We start from the raw sequence: 19024 nt of genomic DNA on the forward strand, positions 1-19024 counted from the left end.
ACATCACCCAAACCTCTCTGCCTACCATGTCTCAGAGCCACCCCATCATCACGGTAAGGTGACACCTCAGCACCAAGCAGTGACTGGGGAGAAGAGGCAGAGTGGGTGATGGAAAGAGCTGGGAAGTGTCAGATGAGAGAAAGCTGTGAGGGGTGGCTTTCCTTCTTCCCTGAATTTCATACTTTCATTAAAGTTCTCAGAAACTGCCCTGGTTGCTCATTGGTTATTGTCAGCGGTTAAGGGCATGTACCTCAGCTGCAAGCTTAATGTGCGGGAGGCAACCAATCCATGTGTCTCTTTGACATTGATGTGGTTTTCTTCTCTCTCTCTCTATCTCTGTCTCCCTCCCGTCTCCCCTCTACTCTTTCAAAAAAAAAAAAAAATCAATGAAAAAATATCCTATCTTCAGGTAAGGATTAAAAAAACCCACACATTTCTCAGAAACTCTATTGTTTATTTCCATACTAGAGGCTCAGTGCATGAAAATTTGTCCCTCAGCCCGGCCTGCACCCTCTCAAAGTCTGGGATCCTCGGGGGATGTCCACCTGCCAGCTTAGGCGGGCGCGGGTCAGGCCTAAGCTGGCAGTCAGACATCACTCTGGCAGCCTGGGAGCCCCGGAGGGATGTCTGACCTACAGGTGTGGGCCGCTCCCTGCCATTAGTAGGACATCCTTAGTGCTGCTGCAGAGGCAGGAGAGGCTCCCATCACCGCTGCACTGGCAAGCCATGAGCCGGCTTCTGGCTGAGTGACACTTCCCATGGAAGCACACTGACCATCAAAAGGCAGCTCCTCTGTTGAGCATCTGCCCCCTGGTGGTCAGTGCATGCCATAGCGACCTGGTTGTTCCACTGTTAGAGTCAATCTGCATATTACCCTTTTATTATATAGGATCCTTAGGTAATGTGGGTCCACCTAACTTTGTGTTTTATGCAGTTTTTAAAATATATTTTTATTGATTTCAGAGAGAGAGAGGGAAAGAGATAGAAACATCAGTGATGAGAATCATTCATTGGCTAATTCCTACACGCTCCCCACTGAGGATCAAGCCCGCAACTCAGGCATGTGTTGGATTGGGAATCAAACAATGAACTCGTGTTTCATAGGGTCATACTCAACCACCAAGCCACATCAGCTGGTTTTTTATATGTATTTTTCATATACTAGTACATTGAGAACTTAAAATTGGCAGCATTTACAGGAAATGGGAGGGTTCACAGTGACGTGCCACAGCTCTACCACTTCCTGGGTAACATCCAGCTTGGATGAGCTCCTCTCATACACCTTGACGTGGGTACCTGCCTGACCTGGAGGACGCCAGGTGCGAAGGTGGAGACTGACACTCCAGCGGCACACGGGTGGGGAAGGCAGGCAACTCTGCCAGGAAAGAATCCAGGTGCGTCAGAACAGATACTTTACGCCTTTATTCTTAATCACAGCTGAAACTAGGATTTTACAGGTTAACCATTTCCCCTAAAATGTTAAGCCCATTTTTGAGCCCATTAAACAGACTAATGGAGGAAATCTCTATTTGAACTACTTTTAGTTTCTGGGGGTTATTGTGAATTTCATTAGGTTTAAAAGGGACTTTGTGAGCAGTGATGCTGCTGAACTCTATGAGGGTAAAATACCATGATGTTGGAGGTACGTCTTAAAATACTACAGCACCAAAAAAGAAAAAGGAATAAAGCAAAACTCGAAAATGTTTGGTAATTATTTAATCAAGGTGATGTGAGTGTAGGAGTTCATGATACTGTTTTTCTCTCTAAATATCTGTCTCAAAATATGCTTTAAATTTTTTAAACAAATTCTTAGAGCAGGCTACGAAATTATACACAAATCTATAATTGTGTGTGTGTGTGTGTGTGTGTGTGTGTGTGTAAAAGTACTGTAAAATATTACCACTAGATATTTATCTCGAGGCTATGGGATGGTAGACATTTCTCTGTAACTTTGTTATTTTCCAACTTCTCTAAAATAGGTATGTGCTACTTTTAAAGTAAACAGGTGTGTTAAAATGTCACTGAAGCCCTAGCCAGTGTGGCTCAGTTGGTTGAAACATTGTCCCTTACACCGAAAGTTTGCAGATTTAACCCCCTCCCCCCCAATGCCCCCTCACCCAGTTTGGGCATGTACAGAAGCCAACGAATTGGTGTTCTCTCTCACATTGATGTTTTTCTCTCTCTCTCCTTTCCCCTCTCTCTAAAAGCACTTTAGGACTAACCCCTGAAGGTCACCCTCTGCACTAAATCACAGAAATTGTTGAGGAGTCACCTTCTGACCACACATTTCCAGACAGCACGCCCACTTGCTACCACAGCACGCATGGCAGGGAGCTACCCTTAAGATGAACTTTTCAAATGTCTCACAAGCAAAAAACGCTGATACCAAATGCAAACTTGTCATTATAATATAACACTGGAAGCTTCTTTTGTGCTCAGGATAAGCAGGGGTTTATTTAAAAATAAAGGAGCAGTTTACTAAGCAAATATACTTTCCCAGCGATTCTGGTTGAAGCCCCGCCCCTCTGTTCAGGCTCCCACTGTGAGACAGATGTGTTGGCTGCTCTTCTCCTCCACACCTGCCTAACTTACAGCACCACCTCTGGCCCCAGCAGCATGTGGGGCCATGCACACACAGAGCCTGCAGATGCAATTCTCCCCAGGGCTGCACGACTGCACCATGGCACTGTGCACTGCCTCTACCTGCCCATTCCTGGGGAACAATGATCTTCCAGACACTACCAGGACCCACTATTTTCCAAAACATGGCATCACACTCTTCACAATGTCAGTCTCTTCCCATGACAACTGCCTGCGGAGCCTCACCTTGCATGACTGCATACGTGGAAATTTCTGGCTGAGGGCAAAGGATGTAAGGTCAGTTAGCGTCTCCTTCTCCACCACTCCTGTTGAAACCACAAGTAAACATTGTTCCCTGACATTAAGCCAAAAGGAAGTTTGCTTTGTGCCTTCTTATACTAGGCTAGATTATCTTCTTTAAAGGAAATGTCATCAGTGTAGACTAGTTTTACAGATCCCAAGAAGAGTGTCAAAAAAGACTCAAATTACAAGAAGCCTTGACAGGTGCTCATGGTCCCATTTTACAAGGTCACAGCTCTGCACTTCCCTAAGAGTTCATCCGAACGTTTCACCGCATAAAACTACCAAGAGAAGCATGGCCCTGGGATACTCGCGGGCACCAGAGGCTACTGGTTGGAGTAGCCAGCCTGGAGAATGCAGGGAAGCAGGAAGCCCTGGCAAGCCCAAGCCAGCAGGGGACCCGGTACCACTCTGATTCCAGGATCTCTGTGCAGAGGGCCGAACGGATGCCACTCTCTTGGCACGAAGCGAGGTTAGTCGCAGCCAAGCATTCTTTGCAGCTTGCCTGACTATTGTCAATGTTTTTTCATCTCTAACTTCTTTTAAATAAAACTCATGAAAGATCAGACACACGTAACAGGTCAAGCAGAACTGCTCTGGTAGTGGGAGATGAAGGGCCTGGAGACACAGCTGGTTAGACTCTGCTTCCCACCCTACACGAGACAAGAGACATTTTCCTGGGTGTGGAACCCCTGGAACACAATTTGAAAATCAGGTAATCTGTAAGCCCAGAGAAAGACAGAGAGCTACACAGAAGGCACACTGCTTTTGTGTGTGTGAGGAACAGAGAGTGCCAAAGAATGGAAAAGAAAAGCAGGCATAGTGTGGTACAAATATGGACTGTAAGGTTATATCTATAATATTATTGCACATCGAGAAAATCCAAACATGGATATCATCAAGCACAGAATGGTGGTGGGAGGGAGTAAAAACAGGTCTGATGAGGTCACAGGCCCTTTCTCTATAGTATCCCTGTTATTTTGAGGTGACTTTTTGCAGTAAAGTAATGTTTGTTAGAAAGGAAGGAACAGCCAGGCCAGTCTGTTCAGCGAGAAAACGAGGCCCAGATCTGATATGTAACACTCAGGCCTGGGCTGCAAGGCTCAGCCATCCTTTTCTTACAGAGGAGAAGATCATGAAAACCACAGCTCTTGACCCCACCAAAAAGGCAACATCTGAGCTACTTTGTCCTTCTCAAAAGCATTAACTAGTACTACTTATAGGGATGGGTTCATGATCTGCTTTAGAAGAAAAAGCATTGGGCAATTCAACAAACATTCCCAGCCAACCTATTCCTCAAAGCCCTGTCCTAATTGCTGTGTCCTGCTGAGCAGGGCAGGACCCGCTGCTCCGCAGGAGTCCAAGTGCAGTGAAGGCGACGAGAATGACTCTCACCAAAAGGCGGTTGAGAGCAGGCAAGCTGAGGGCAGAGAAGGGCGAGAGCTCCCCAGGCAGCGCTCCAGGGATGGCCTCATGGCCGGAAAGCGGCACCTCAGGCAGGACCATGGGAGCAGAGGCTGGGGACTGACTACCTGGCCTGACACTGGCCTGGCAGCAGCAGAGGACAAGCGGAGACAGGGCTGCAAGTGACCACCAGGCCAGTGGGGGGCGGTATTTCGTGCGAGCGGCAAGAACATGTACCTTGAGCTTCAGGAAGGGAAATCTAGAAGTATGAAAGCTGAGGAGGAGCCCAGAGCATGTAAGACTTCAATGAGAAGAGGCTCGGATTCGGCACCAGAAATGAATAGAGACTGCAAGGACCCAGAATGGGGGACACTGCACAGGTCTCGGCAAAACAAGCCCCATCCGTCCCTTTTTGTGGTCTCCTGGTGGAAGGTTGTCTGAGAGTTGCAGTGTTAGAGGGCTCGACTTTAACAGGCAGCGGAGCTCATCTACACCTCAGAGCAACCATCCCACCGTGGCCTGGAGCTCCACATAGAGCTCAGCCTGCTGGGCTGCTTCCAGCTCATCACAGAACTGCAGCAGGTGCTCCTGCCCAGCGCGGGACAGCTGGTGTCTGAGCTCACTGACGTTCATGACGCCCTGGTGCCAAGCTGTGTGGAAAGAGGTGTGATTTTTTGCGTCTAGGATCCTGCAAGGAAAAAAAAAAATCAACAGCAGGTCAAAGTCCAGCCATGAAACTGGTAGGTTTCCCCTGTGATAAACAAGTGCATTAAACACACCTGATGGAAAGACATGAACTTCAGCCTTTGCCTCACGGTCCCTGTAAGACCCCAAAGTGGTAAGATAACACTGAGCGTCGCATGCCAGGCACTGCACTGAACACTTCACCCACGTGGACTCACTCGGGTGGCGAAGCTGGAACAGGAGCCCAGACAGACTGACTCCCGGCACACATGCTACCCTATGGTTATCTCCTCTGTATGGTTCCTCTGACCACTCAGCCGTCACTGAAAGAGTGCCAGACAGCCTAATATGTCATGTCCTCCTTTTCCCTCTAGTGACAGCAATAACTCTGTTGTATTCAGAATACAACAAAATCCAAAACGGGGGCCACATATAATCAATTTCATATCAATCATAACTTCTGCAAAAAAGAGGTAAAAACATGTACATTATCTTTACTAATAATTGAACCCTAAGGGGACAAGCAATACACAGAACTACCAATGGATAAATGTCTTGAGAGCATTCCGTGATGATACAGGAAAGTGTTAAATGGCACAGCACTGGAGGAGGAGGTGACCTCCTCACCTAACAGCAGAGTGCACACAGCTGTGCCTGGAGGGCTGAGCGGACCACACGGATGATAGGTACAGGCACAGCTGGTGGCCACTGGGAGCAGGCCTACGTGGCCAGCAGTAGATGATGGGAGAGACTGGGGTTGGGCTACCAGGAAATGCAAAGAGCCCTGGAAACGAAGTAACCAGAGACCTGGAAGCCAACAGCAGCTTTCTGAACAGGCGGCGTCGCCTGCTGCAGAGAACCGAGGAGCATAGGCACAGGAAGGGCCACACAGGCACAGAGGACCAGGCAGCCAGTGCCAAGGACGCACGGTGCTCACTGTGAAGTCCTCCCTGGGCAGCGGATGCTCAGCTGGAAGAGAAGGCACCAGACACAGCCCCCGTACCCACCATGGGAACAGCGAGGCGCAGTCCACGCCTTCTAGCAGTGTTAGAGCAGCATCCGCACGGCAGACACCACGTGCAACTCACAGGGGAGCACATTCTAGCCGCTCCGCAGACACGGTGCCTCCAGTCTGCAGGTCCCGCAGGCACTGCTACAGGACTACTTTGCAGGAAGAGAGCCACAGAGACATCATGCCCAGGGCCCCATCTGTGAAAGCTGGGATTCCAACCTTACAGACCGCTCTCAATCCATGCTCTTCACCGTCTAACTACACTGCCTGTTGGGCAAAAAAAAAAACAACAACAAAAAAAACTGTGTGTTTGTGCATGTGCGTGTGCGTCTAAAAGAGAAAGGGCAAGAGAAACACGTTATTCATATGGCATTTATTCAGAAATATAGACATAACTGATGTTCTTGTAGCTGACTTACTTTGCAAAAACGGCAGTGAAAAGAGGAAGGAAGAGAAGGCACGGGACAAGTGGGTGAGGGACTTTATGGGACAGTGTGAAGGAATGACACCCGCCGTAAAACACTTTCCAAGTCACCACTGATTTGCGACCACACTGCGGCTAGACCGGGAAATGAAAATGAAGGCTTGCTGGTTACCATTAGACACAGCTCCACCATGTTGTGCCCTGATACCCTAACCACCCACCACTTGCTTCCTTCAGTCTCCATCTGCTGGGACCAGCTGTCCTCAGAGGCCCCTCACACACTTCCAGGCTGAAGAAAGTCTTTATGGGTTTGGGAATCAAACAGAACCTACTTTTATCCCTGACTCTCTTGCTTGGGCCAAGGAGTAGATACATTCAACTCTGGTTCCTTCATTTGTAAAATAGGAACAATGAAATTTCCCTCACAAAAGTTCAAAGGCATAAAGTAATCTTTATAATGGATGAGAAAATGAGGCTCAAAGAGGCTAAGTACTCTACCCAAGGCTACTTACCTCATAGACAGAACAGAAATTCTAACCCAGAATTTTAACTCTGACCCTAATGCTTAAAATCTTTCCACAATTGGCAGCATCTATACTAGTAAAAGGGTAATATGCTAATTACACCGGACATCCATCCAGACATCCTTCTGGACAAAGCCACGGTAGCAGGGGCCAAGTTAGAGGCGGTTAGGGACAATCAGGCTGGCAGGGGAGGGCAGTTAGAAGCGACCAGGCCAGCAGGGGAGGGCAGTTAGGGACAATCAGGCAGGCAGAAGCAGTTAGGGGGGATCAGGAAGGCAGGGGAGCAGTTAGGGGCATCAGGCAGGCAGGTAGAGTGGTTAGGGTTGATCAGGCAGGCAGGATGGCAAGTGGTTAGGAGCCAGTGGTTCCGGATTGTGAGACCAGGCAGTCAGACATGCCCTGAGAGGTCTCAGATTGGAGAGGGTGCAGGCTGGGCTGAAAGAACCCCCTCTTCCCCCCCCCCCCCAACCTCATGCAAGAATTTCATGCACTGGGTCTCTAGTCTCTCATAAAAACAGAGGAAATACTAACCACTCAACTGAAGATCTCATGTATAGTTGGGATTATTAACCAGACTGAGCTCTGGGGTCAGATCGAATGGGGTCATGCCCCAGCTCTACTATCTTCTAACTCTGTGACCTTGAGCAAGTGACTTAATCTTTCTGTGCCTCCATTTTCCTCATCTGCAAAATAAGGATGAAAGTCCTCACCTGTAAGGTGCAGAGGATCAACGTGTCAGTACAATGCCGAGCACTGAGCCTGCACAGGCACCCAGGATGACCTCTTTCCACACTCTTGTAAAGCATGGTGTGCGCCCAGACCAGAGTCACAGCATCCTGAACATGAGGATGGCCAGATGGCCGCTACTGGGAGTCTGGCTTTGGAGGATGACGTTTGTCAAGGACACAAGAGCTAAGAGAGAAGTCCAGTCAGTGAGAAGAGTATGAAAATAACCCAGTGAATAAACGCACTCCAGGTGTGGGGGCAGGCTGAGGAAGGCTGCTGCTCCCCATGCTGCTGCTGCGTGAAGGACAGACAAGGGCCCAGCCACCTCTCACTTCCGTGCTCGGGCAGGTTCCTCTCCAGTTTCCTGGATATGCAGATACAGAAGGAGCCTTTCAGAAGGAAAACTATGGTCTTTCATTGCCATTAGTTCATTCAACAAAGATATCGTGAGCATGGTGCTCACAGTCAGCCAGGTAATGGACACAACAGTGGGAGAAGCAACTCTGTTGCCCACCCCCAGCGAGAGAGATGGACAGGTGCAGTGTCAGCAGTGTGACAAGACAAGTGCTACAAAGAAAGAAAAACAGGACAGCAATAAAGAGCGGAGTGGGCTGGCAGCCGGTGTGATCAGCAGGGCCTCACTGAGACTTTTGCCAAGACACCTGGACGACCAGCACCTTGGGGAGGAGCCTCCAGCTGGGGAGCTCCAGGTGGAGCAGCCACAGCAGGCTCATTTGGCTGTTCAAGGGCAGCGCAAAGGCTGATGAAGCTGGAGCCACTTCACTAGGGCCCGGGACGCCGGGATCTGGGCAGCCATCGGGGACTTGCAGCAGGGCAGTGTCTTGGTCTGATTCGGGTTTTAAAGGGTCACATGGCTGCTGTGTGGGGAAAGTGGCAGGGAAGCATCGCATCATCTAGAGGAGAGATGGCCAGGGCTCAGCACGAAGGCGAAGGCGGTTCTGGGCAGCCCTAGAGGCCCACAGGCATCCCGCCGCGATGACTGCAGGTGGTGTCCTGGTCCAGAGTGGGGACACACAGGCCAGGCGCAGGCATAGGGATGTGTTCAGACTGAGAATCGATCTCCACTCCGGGCCATGGTCTGAGATGGGAGTTCAGAGGTCACCAACGTACAGGACACAGCTCCCGGCTCCATAGCCCCCAGGGAGGGCAGGAGGAAACTAGAGCAGGGGCAGTAGACGGAGCCAGGACTCAGGTTTGCGAAGGCCTTTCTATGGATATACCATCGTAATGCCATACTTAACTTTAAGATCACCGTATAAAAAAGACAGCTGAGAGACAGGTTTCTATTAAACAATTTCCCAAGCAATGCAGTCTTTCCTAAGTCTGGGCAAGCTCAGCAGGGAGCCAGGTAACTAGACCAGGAGGTCCTCACCCTCAGCCCCTCCTCACTCCTGAGCCCTTGCACATCCCTTCCCTCCCTGTGCACACACTTCCAGACAACACCAGCCCCTGTTCCTCCTTCCCCCCAGTAACAGCTCACAGGGGGAGGGCTCTGCCTGCTCAGTGCGCAAACACAGATTTACACGTTTTAAGATATAAGTCAAACTTTTCCAAAAGCCCTTAGATACCTTCCCACCTTCCAATGCTTGAGAAAATGAATCCTCGCAAATAAGACAACTCTGATCCTGGCCTAGACCTCCGTGCCTGCAGCGCCCAGAGGTAAAGCTTCCCAGGTGACAAGCATCCCTGAGGTGCAGACCAGACTGAGCACAGGGTCCTCGGCGCCATGGACCGATCTTCGCAGTAAGTCGGAACCCACCTACACCAGCACCCACGTCCCGCACGTGGAGCAGACACAGCAGTACTGAAGTGAAACAGTAAAAAACATTTAAAAGAAAGAAACAATCCCTGACTTTTACTTGTGGTAAATAAATAATAAAAAACATAAAGCACACGTGTACCAACGTCGAAATGACTTTTTTTACCCGAGGATGTTCCATTGGTTTTTGGAGAGAGCTGAAGGGAAGGGGAGACAGACACATCGACTGGGAAGCATCGCATCATCTAGAGGAGAGATCGTCCCAGACCGGAATGGAGCCCACAAACCAGGTCCAGGCCGGGCCCTCGGCCAAATCAAACCCAGGACCCTTCCGGCCGGGCCGCAGCTCCGCGGCCACGCCGGCCAGGCGCTGCCCTTTCGGTGAGCCCTGGACAAGCACCACAGGCCCCCAGCCGAACCCTCCCGCTGGCTCCGACCCGCTGGCCGGCGCCTCTGCTCCGCCCAGAGCGCAAGGCTGAGCACGCGGAGCAAGGGCACAGCCACGGCCTGCGCCTCCCTCCCGCCCGGCGGGCCCCAGCAGCGCCCCGGGTGGGTCCCGCCGCCACCCCAGTCACTGCCGCCCGCCCCACCCCACGCCGGCCCACCCATCCCTCCAGGAGGCAGGGCCTTTCTTGACCAACCTGGCAGGACGACTGCAACTCCTGCTGCGTCCGCAGCCCACCGCTCAGGCTTAATGCCGGTCCTGGCGGGGGCGGGGGCCGAGGGGGCGGGGAGGAGCCGCCCGCCTGACTGCCCCGCAGGCGCCAACGCGGCCACGTGGAGAAGGAAGCGCCCTTCAGCACCGCGAGCGCGGGGCGGGGCCTGCGCATCACTCCCCTCCGACCAATGAGACCGCCACACGCGGCCCCGCCCCCTCATTACCACGGCCCCGCCCGGCCAGGCGTCGCCCACGCTGCGTGGCGGAAGCCACGGACTTCTCATGGATCCCTGCAGGTGGTCCGGTGCTGCGGACTCCTCTCCGTCTGTGCAGCCCGCGCCCTGATGGCCTGTCCTGTGGATTTAGGTCCTCAGCGCGTAAGGTCAGACCCCTTCACTTTTGCACAAAAGGCAGGAAAGGAGCCAGACACGCAGGCATAGAGATTAGGTAAACTGAGGCAGTGAGCGCCTGTGGCCCTCCCCTCTGGGGGCTGAGTGGCCGGAGGTCATCGTGGGCCCTTGGGTATGGCTGCTGTGCATTGTTGGGCCTGTCACCCTGGTGTGCGGGCCATACCGGCTGCCGGCTCAGTACTGACTCTCAGAAGCACTAGTTACCTTGGGAGCTGGGTTGCACTTTGCAGTTTTGCAAGAAGTCCAGGACCATTGGGCTGAAACACCGTTAGATTTAACACTACACAAAGAATCCCAGGCATTCGGGAATTCTTATCTGAAGCAGGCCTGTATTCATTGTCAATTGCAAAACCACCCACTGTATCGAAGAAATGGGAAAATTCGTCCTGACCTGGAGGGTGGGTTGGAGGGTCCTCCTTTAGATTGCTGGATGGATTCCTAGTCAGGGCACATACCTAGGTGGTGGGTTGAATTCCTCATTAGGGGCATACTGGAAGCAACCAATGTTTCTCTCTCCTCTCTCCTTTCCTCATTCTCAAAATTGGTAAAAACATATCCTTGGATTTAAAAGAGAGAGAGAGAGAAAGAGAGAGAGGGAGGAATGGAGGGAGGGAGGGAGGGAGGAAGAAACAGAAAAATTGACACTGGGTGAGTAGGGCTGGTAAGTTTACACTCAGGAAGTTGAACACGCTCATCTGTCAGGATCCCTGACCTTGGCCCATTTATCTGTCAAATGGAGGGGTTGAGAGCAGGATCTGCAGAGTTCCAGCTTTGTTACTGTTGTGATCCCTGGCAAGTTAATTAACTCTTGTGTATCAATATTCTTAATTATAAAATACAAGCAAAAATAAATTGTGAGGATTAAACCAGGAAACACAAGTAATGAATATAGAAAAGAATAAATGTTAAGTAAGTGTTAAGTTTTGATGTTTGAGTGCTTCCTCTTGTGTCAGGACCTTGATACCCTCAGCATTTTCTGGATCCCATGAACAACACTTCTCTCAAATCTCCCAGGATAACTGGGAAGAAACGACCACGCTGTGAAGGATGCCCAGGCACCATACAGAGAGACCTAGAAGCCTGCCCACAATGTCACTGACCATTGTCACTTTCGATGAAGGAGACAGTTTAAGACAGTTGCTTTCTAAAACATATGCTGATTGTTACTCTTCCTGCTCCTTGAGAAAGTAATGTATGAGGGTTTAGAAAAATGAAAACTGGGAAACATTCAAAATCACAGTTCAACCCTTACAAGGAGTGTCACTTAACCTTGCTAAACCCCAATTGCCTCCTTTATAAAGTGAGGATAATGTCTACTTTACATGGGTGGAGTAAATGTTTAATGAGAGGGAATTGGTGGTAGTGTCTGCAGTACTATAGGCATTCTATAAATCCTAAAAACAAAAAAAAAATAAATAAAATAAAAATAAAGACAGGAAAAGGCTTTTCTTTTTCTTTTCGGTGGCCTTTTATAATTTACTAGTAGCCCAGTGCACAAAATTCATGCACATTAAAAAGGAAATTAATTAAAGGAAATATTTTATTGCTATTTGTCCTTTCTCTATAATAGAAGTGTCAGAGATGAAAGGAAATTAGTAAAATGTATATGAAAATAATGTATAAATTTATTAATAAATAGTAATGAAATGATATAACAACAACAAAGACATGATATAAAAACTAAAACATGATATAAAAACAACAAAAACATGACATAAAAACCACAGGGATGCACGAGGGTGGGGTGAGAAGGGGGGGAAAGGAACATTTGTAATAATATGAACAATAAAAATTTATTAAAAAAAAAAAAACCACAGGGATGCAAACAATGTTATCTACTATCTTCCTATACACCACATTAAGAGTAACAACACTTTCAGCAGGGACCGGTTTGGCTCAGTGGATAGAGCGTGGGCCTACGAACTGAAAGGTCCCGGGTTTGATTCCGGGCAAGCGCATGTACCTTGGTTGCGGGCACATCCCCAGTAGGGGGTGTGCAAGAGGCAGGTGATCGATGATTCTCTCTCATCGATGTTTCTAGCTCTCTATCTCTCTCTTCCTCTCTGTGAAAAATCAATAAAATATATTTTTAAAAAAAGAGTAACAACACTTTCAGAGTGCTTGACTAAGTTCCCTTGGGATGAAGTATTTACAACTTTAACTTTAACACCATATGCTCTTCGAACTCGGACCATGTGTGAAAATGGGTTTGGGTACGAATATTCCTACTCCGTCTAGAGTTTGTCCTTGTGGTTTATTAATAGTCATCACAAATGTTGGCATCAAGGGAAACTGTCATCGAATTAATTTAAATGGGAGGCCAGTGTCAGACAAATCCATTCTTGGAATCAAAACAACCTCTCCTTCAGCAGGTCCTGTTAATACTTCAGCTTTGATAATGCTAGGTGATAGTCTTTTGATAAAAACTCTCTTATCATTACAAAGACCCCATTTACTACTAAGATTTCTCAGTAGCATAATGATTACACCCACTTTCAATTTTAATTTATGACACAGCATTCCCAAAGGAGTAATACTGTTAAGAAATTCAATGGAGCCCTAACTGGTTTGGCTCAGTGGATACAGCATCGGCCTGGGGACTGAAGGATCCCAGGTTTGATTCCGGTCAAGGGCATGTACCTTGGTTGAGGGCACATCCCCAGTGGAGGGTGTGCAGGAGGCAGCTGATCAATGTTTCCCTCTCATTGATGTTTCTAACTCTCTATCCCTCTCTCTTCCTCTCTGTAAAAAAATCAATGAAATATATATTTTTTTAAGAAATTCTATGGGAAAATTTTCCTTTTTGGCAACATCTGTTGAATCAATAAAATCATCACTCAAATATGTGTGAAAATCTCCATTGAGTGTATCCAAAATTTCTTCATTTAATTTTTGAACGTGCTCATTTTTTGGACAAAGAATCGCACGTTTAGATATATTTGTAATATTATCTATAGATATACTATTTCTAAAGGTAGCTTCAATAGTAATCCATTTGTAATCCATTACAAATCATTTCACAGGGAGTTTCAATAATATCCATTCCTAAATGAAAACTGCTATCCAGTTTTCTATCTCCAAGTTTTACTAACCATTCACTTTAAGCAGAATCCTCTGATTTCATATTTGTTTTAAGAGACAATTTTCTGAAACATCCCCAAACAGTGCGGTACTTTAAACTCGCCTGTAGTATGGCTGATCACATAGCAGTGGCACAACATGGAGACATTGTAGAAAATCCCCTCCAAGAAGGAGAACTTTCCCACCAAATACAACGTTCAAATTCGTAATTTCTCATAGTAATCTATCTGTGGCGTTTATAGCATGACTGGATGCCACAGAGCATTCATCAATAATGAGAAGTCGGGCCTTTTTAATGGTTTTAGCAACTTCACTGTTTATATCAGGTCTAGAAATTGAAGTTTCATTTATGGAATTAGTAATTTATATTGGGAATGAAAGGTTCTTCCACTGAGAGGTAAATTTTCAGCAATTCTTGTGGATGCTGAAAAATTTGTACCACCTTTACTGGCCTCCAGTAAAGCAGTACCACCACGACCTCTAATATAATGTATTAAAACTTTATAAAGGTATGTTTTCCACTACCACCTGGACCATACAAGAAAAAGCAATTGGGATGTACAGTTGGATCTTCGATGGCGGAAGTTACAGTCTGAAAGGCAGCTTCACCTCAGGGCTGGGTGGAGACACAGGCAGGCAGCTTCACCTCAGGGCTGGGCGGGACAAAGCACTGGGCAGGCCTGGGAGAGCCTCCGCTGGGGGTGGAAGTGTGTCTCTCTTCCCCCCCCACCCCCCCAGCTCAGAACACCAAACACCATTAGGACCAATAAGAATACCTCTCTCTCTCTCTCTCTCTCTCTCTCTCTCTCTCTCTCTCTCTCTCTCCATATATATATATATATATATGAAGCACCTGGTAATCAAACCACAAGATTGCTGGCTCCTCTGATCCAAACCACTGGACAGGACAGATAAGCTCCTTTCAAGGCTACATTCTTGTATCCCCTGCTCCCTGCTCTTCTCACAACTTAGGGATAATTTGCACCAAGAAATATCTAGTTAGTAGAAAGTACCCTCCTTCAATCAAATCTCTTTTGAACTCTTTATAACTTTTACACTAAACATGTTTTACAGACTTGAAAAAAATACTGATAAGACACTGCCCTAGGAAACATCTGTCTCCTAGAAAGCAAACAAACTACACCTGTTTAAGACATCCTCTGGTGTTTGTTCAATTTTAAGCCAAACCCTCCTTCTTCCCTTGTCACCTAGTAACAGTGGAATTGGTTTAAAAGTGGAAATCATTTTCTGTTTCCTGTAATGAGGTGCCTGGCAGTCCTTGGCCCTTCCCTTTCTTGGGAAGGAAAATAAACCTCCTCTCAGCATCTCTCCTTTCTTCACAGCCCACATCACCGGCCAGACAAATAAAGAGCAAAGTCATTATTACAGAGCTTTTAAAGAAAAAAAGGTAGAACTGGGGCCCAGCATAAGTATTTTCAGCAAACAATTATAAAATTAAATTTTTACTTTTACCTTTTCTTTTCTAGTGTTAATGTAAAAACATTCAAATCTGTGAAGCATTTCTGTGAGTTTATTTGAGCCGACTGTCCACAATTGCCAGGAAGCAGTATCTCCAGGGGTTGGAATAATGCTTCAGAGGATGGCGGTTTCTAATCTATTTTTATGCATTGCCATCAAAGGAAGGGACCTGGTGGGTTATATGTGTGGATGAAAGGAGCCACATGCTGACTTGACAAGCTCAGGAAGGCCTGCATGGCGGTCTTGCAAACTCAGACCTAAAGTCATCACAAAGGATGGCCTGAAATTAAACTTTAAACACAGTTATGGTGAGCAGTTACGTCCTAGGCCGGTATCTTCACTGACAAGGTCAACCTTTACCTTAACTGAATCTATCTGTCTTTCTGTATCTATGATAACACACCCTTGAAATGTCTGGGTAGCTTGTAACTTCCCTTTTTCTGGACCTCTGGGGGCACAACCTAATGTGCCTGTGGGCCAGGACAGAGACCACAGATTCCTTCATTATTCTCATGTTGATTGTTCCCAAACACATTTGAGTATGTGTCTATCATTTTACTTTTTATCCAATCCCAAGGGTTCCCCAACCTCCCTCCCAGTCCCCCACCCCATAACCCAACCCCCAGTCTGTCATTCTCAGGAACATCATCTCAATCCCTTGAGGTTCTGCTTCCTAGCAATTGTGGACAGTTTGGCTCAAATAAACTCACAAAAATTCTTTGCGGGTTTGAATTTTTTTTTTATTAACACCTGAGTAAAACCAAGATAGCTGCCTAGGTAAGCACCTAAACTGCAGCCTCGCACAACAATCTCAAAACAACAACTAAAATACAGAAAGGACATCATCCAAAACCATAGGAAAGCTGGCTGAGTGGGAAATCTACAACTAGAAAGAAGGAGAGAGGCTCACGGATCAGGGAAGCCGCAAAGCGCTGAGGTAGGGAGGATGAGTGCCTGGCTGGTGGGAGGGGAAAGGAAACCCCTGATTGCACTGAACCTCAGTTCCAACTGCATTGAACCTCAGCCCCGGCCAAAACCCCATGGACCCAGGCTCATACGGGTGGAGTCTGGACTGTAGAGAAAGGCACCCTGAGACTCAGAAACTGGGAGAATCTGGGGAGGTGGGAGCTGCGGTGGGCAAGTGAGTGCACGTAGAGAGGTCTGACTGCAGATTGCTGCAGCTGCTCCACAGCAGAAGGAGTCAAAGATCCTGACTGCACTGCGCAATGAAACCCAGTTTGGACTGGACCGAGCACTGAAACCCAGTTCAGGGTGAGCCCCTGGAGAACCCACATTCTTACAAGGGGAATCTGGACTGGCAGGTGGAAACTCAGGGGATACGTGGAAGGCAGAGGTCTGAGGCATGTGCACAAGGACAGGGCTGATGGGAAGCCAAGACTGTCGGCTCAACCCTGAGATTCTGCCCCATCCAAGCTGAGCACAGAGGCTTTTGCAATTTTGCAAGTCTGATCCTATAAGACTGTCTCCAATACAGAAAATATCCAGAGTAGACACAGCTGATACATCCAATTGGCCTGGAGGTCAATTCCTCCCAGTGATACCAACAACAATCAAGACTTAACTACAATAAGGCTGTGCACGCAATCCACAAAGGGGAGCACCAAGAGTGTCTACCTCAGGTAACTGGGGAGGCTGACCCACTGGGCCATATAAGACACCAAACACACAAAGCCATCCTACCAACTCAGGGAAGCAGCGAAAATGGGGAGACAAGGAAACAGATCTCAAACGAAAGAAATGGAGGAGAACAAAGACTGGATATAGAGTTCAAAATAACAGTTATAAGGTTTTTCAAGAATTTCCTAGAAAAGGCCAATAAGTTTAGCGAGACCCTCAAGGATATGAGAGAGACTGTCAAGGATACGGAAAAGGACCAACTAGAAATTAAACATACACTGATTGAAATAAAAAATATTATAATATACAGACACAGACACCCAACAGCAAACTAGAGGAACGTAAAAATTAAGTCAAAGATTTGAAATACAAAGAAGAAAAAAATCACTCAACTGGAAAAATTAAAATAAAAAAGAATCCAAAAATTTGAATTAGTGTAAGAAGCCTCTGGGACAACTTCAAGCGTAACAACATCAGAATTATGGAGTGCCAGAAGAAGAGAGAGAGAGCAAGATACTGAAAACCTATTTGAAGAAATAATGACCAGAAACTTCCCCCACCTGATGAAAGTAGACTTACAAGCCCAGGAAGCTCACAGAACCCCAAACAAAAGGAATCCAAAGAGGACCACAACAAGACACATCATAATTAAAATGCCAAGGGCAGCCAAACCAGTTTGGCTCAGTGGATAGAATGTCGGTCTTTGGACTGAAAGATTCCAGGTTCGATTCCGGTCAAGGGCATGTACATTGATTGCAGGCACATCCCCAGTAGGAGTTGTGCAGGAGGCAGCTGGTCGATGTTTCTCTCTCATCGACATTTCTAGCTCTCTACCCTTCTCCCTTCCTCTCTGTAAAAAATCAATTTTATATATATATATATTTTTTTTTTTTTTAATAAAATAAAATGCCAAGGGGAAAAGACAAAGAGAGAATCTTACAAGCAGTAAGAGAAAAGTGGTTAGTTACCTATAAGGGAGCACCCATAGGATTATCAGCTGATTTCTCAACAGAAACTATGCAGGCCAGAAGGGAGTGGCAAGAAATATTCAAAGTGATGAATAGCAAGAACCTACAACCAAGATTACTCTACCCAGCAAAGTTATCATTCAGAATTGAAGGGCAGATAAAGAGCTTCACAGATAAGAAAAAGCTAAAGGAGTTCACCACCACCAAACCAGGATTACATGAAATGCTGAAGGGTATTCTTTAAGAAGAGGAAGAAGAAGAAAAAAAGTAAAGATAAAAATCATAATTTTTATATATATAACAAGTATATATCAAATATATATCAAGTTGATATATAACAAGTATATATCAACAAGTAAGTCTAAAAATCAGATGAATTAAAAATTTGAGGAATAGAATAAACTGATGAATATAATAGAATCAGGGGCAAAAGAAGGGAGTGCATTGATAATTATCAAGGGGAAAAGGGTGTGGGGGTGCAGGAAGAGACTGAAATAAATCTTACACCTATGGATGAGGACAATGGGGGAAGGGGGGGAAGGGCAGAGGGTAGGGTGGGAACCAGGTGGAAGGGAGCTACCCTGTTTCCCCGAAAATAAGACAGTGTCTTATATTAATTTTTGCTCCCAAAGATGCGCTAGGTCTTATTTTCAGGGGATGTCTTATTTTTCCATGAAGAAGAATACGGTACACATTTATTGTTAAATGAAAATAAAGGAAATTTATTACTTGTATACGATACGATAGTACAGTAGTTGTCAACACAAATCAGACAAACTGTGAATCCTACAGCAATGTTTTTCAACCTTTTTTGGGCAAAGGCACACTTGTTTCATGAAAAAAATCAAGAGGCACACCACCATTAGAAAATGTTAAAAAATTTAACTCTGTGCCTATATTGACTATATATAAAGTAATTCTCTTGAATAGGAATCAAATAAACACAAAGAAAGTATTTTATAATTACTTTATTATGAAATATTAAGTAAACAAAATAGTGAAAAATTATAAAATTCTTGTCTTGTCTGCACCTACGGCACACCAGGCAACATCTCGCGGCACACTAGCGGCTGAAAAACGCTGTCCTACAATATCAAGAATTTACTCATTTATTCAATGACAATCATGTCATCATCTTCTGGAACATCATCATAACAATCCAATTCCTGAATTTCCTGGTGAATTCCTTGTGACTCCATTTCTTTCAGAATCAGTGGACCAAATCTCTCATGTTTAGCCTGGGAGGGGGCTTATTTTCGGGGGATGCCTTATATTTCACTCAGAAGGAAACCTGTAAGTAGGTCTTATTTTCAGAGGATGTCTTATTTTTGGGGAAACATGGTATTGGGGGGGGGG

The 19024-nt window shown here is 46.6% G+C and overlaps 1 protein-coding gene across 4 annotated transcripts in view; it reads right to left on the reverse strand.

Annotated features, from left to right (window-relative positions):
• Nucleotides 1-19024, reverse strand: part of UAP1 (UDP-N-acetylglucosamine pyrophosphorylase 1) — a 40941-nt gene that overhangs the window by 19981 nt on the left and 1936 nt on the right. For all 4 annotated transcript variants that reach the window (XM_045577024.1, XM_045577022.1, XM_045577023.1 and 1 more), the window contains exon 2: nucleotides 9244-9251. In XM_045577024.1, the coding sequence (XP_045432980.1) occupies nucleotides 9244-9251 (8 nt within the window). The remainder of the gene's footprint in view (nucleotides 1-9243; nucleotides 9252-19024) is intronic.

The sequence above is a fragment of the Pipistrellus kuhlii genome, unplaced genomic scaffold (genome assembly GCF_014108245.1).
Source record: "Pipistrellus kuhlii isolate mPipKuh1 unplaced genomic scaffold, mPipKuh1.p scaffold_m20_p_80, whole genome shotgun sequence".
Lineage (NCBI taxonomy): Eukaryota > Metazoa > Chordata > Mammalia > Chiroptera > Vespertilionidae > Pipistrellus > Pipistrellus kuhlii.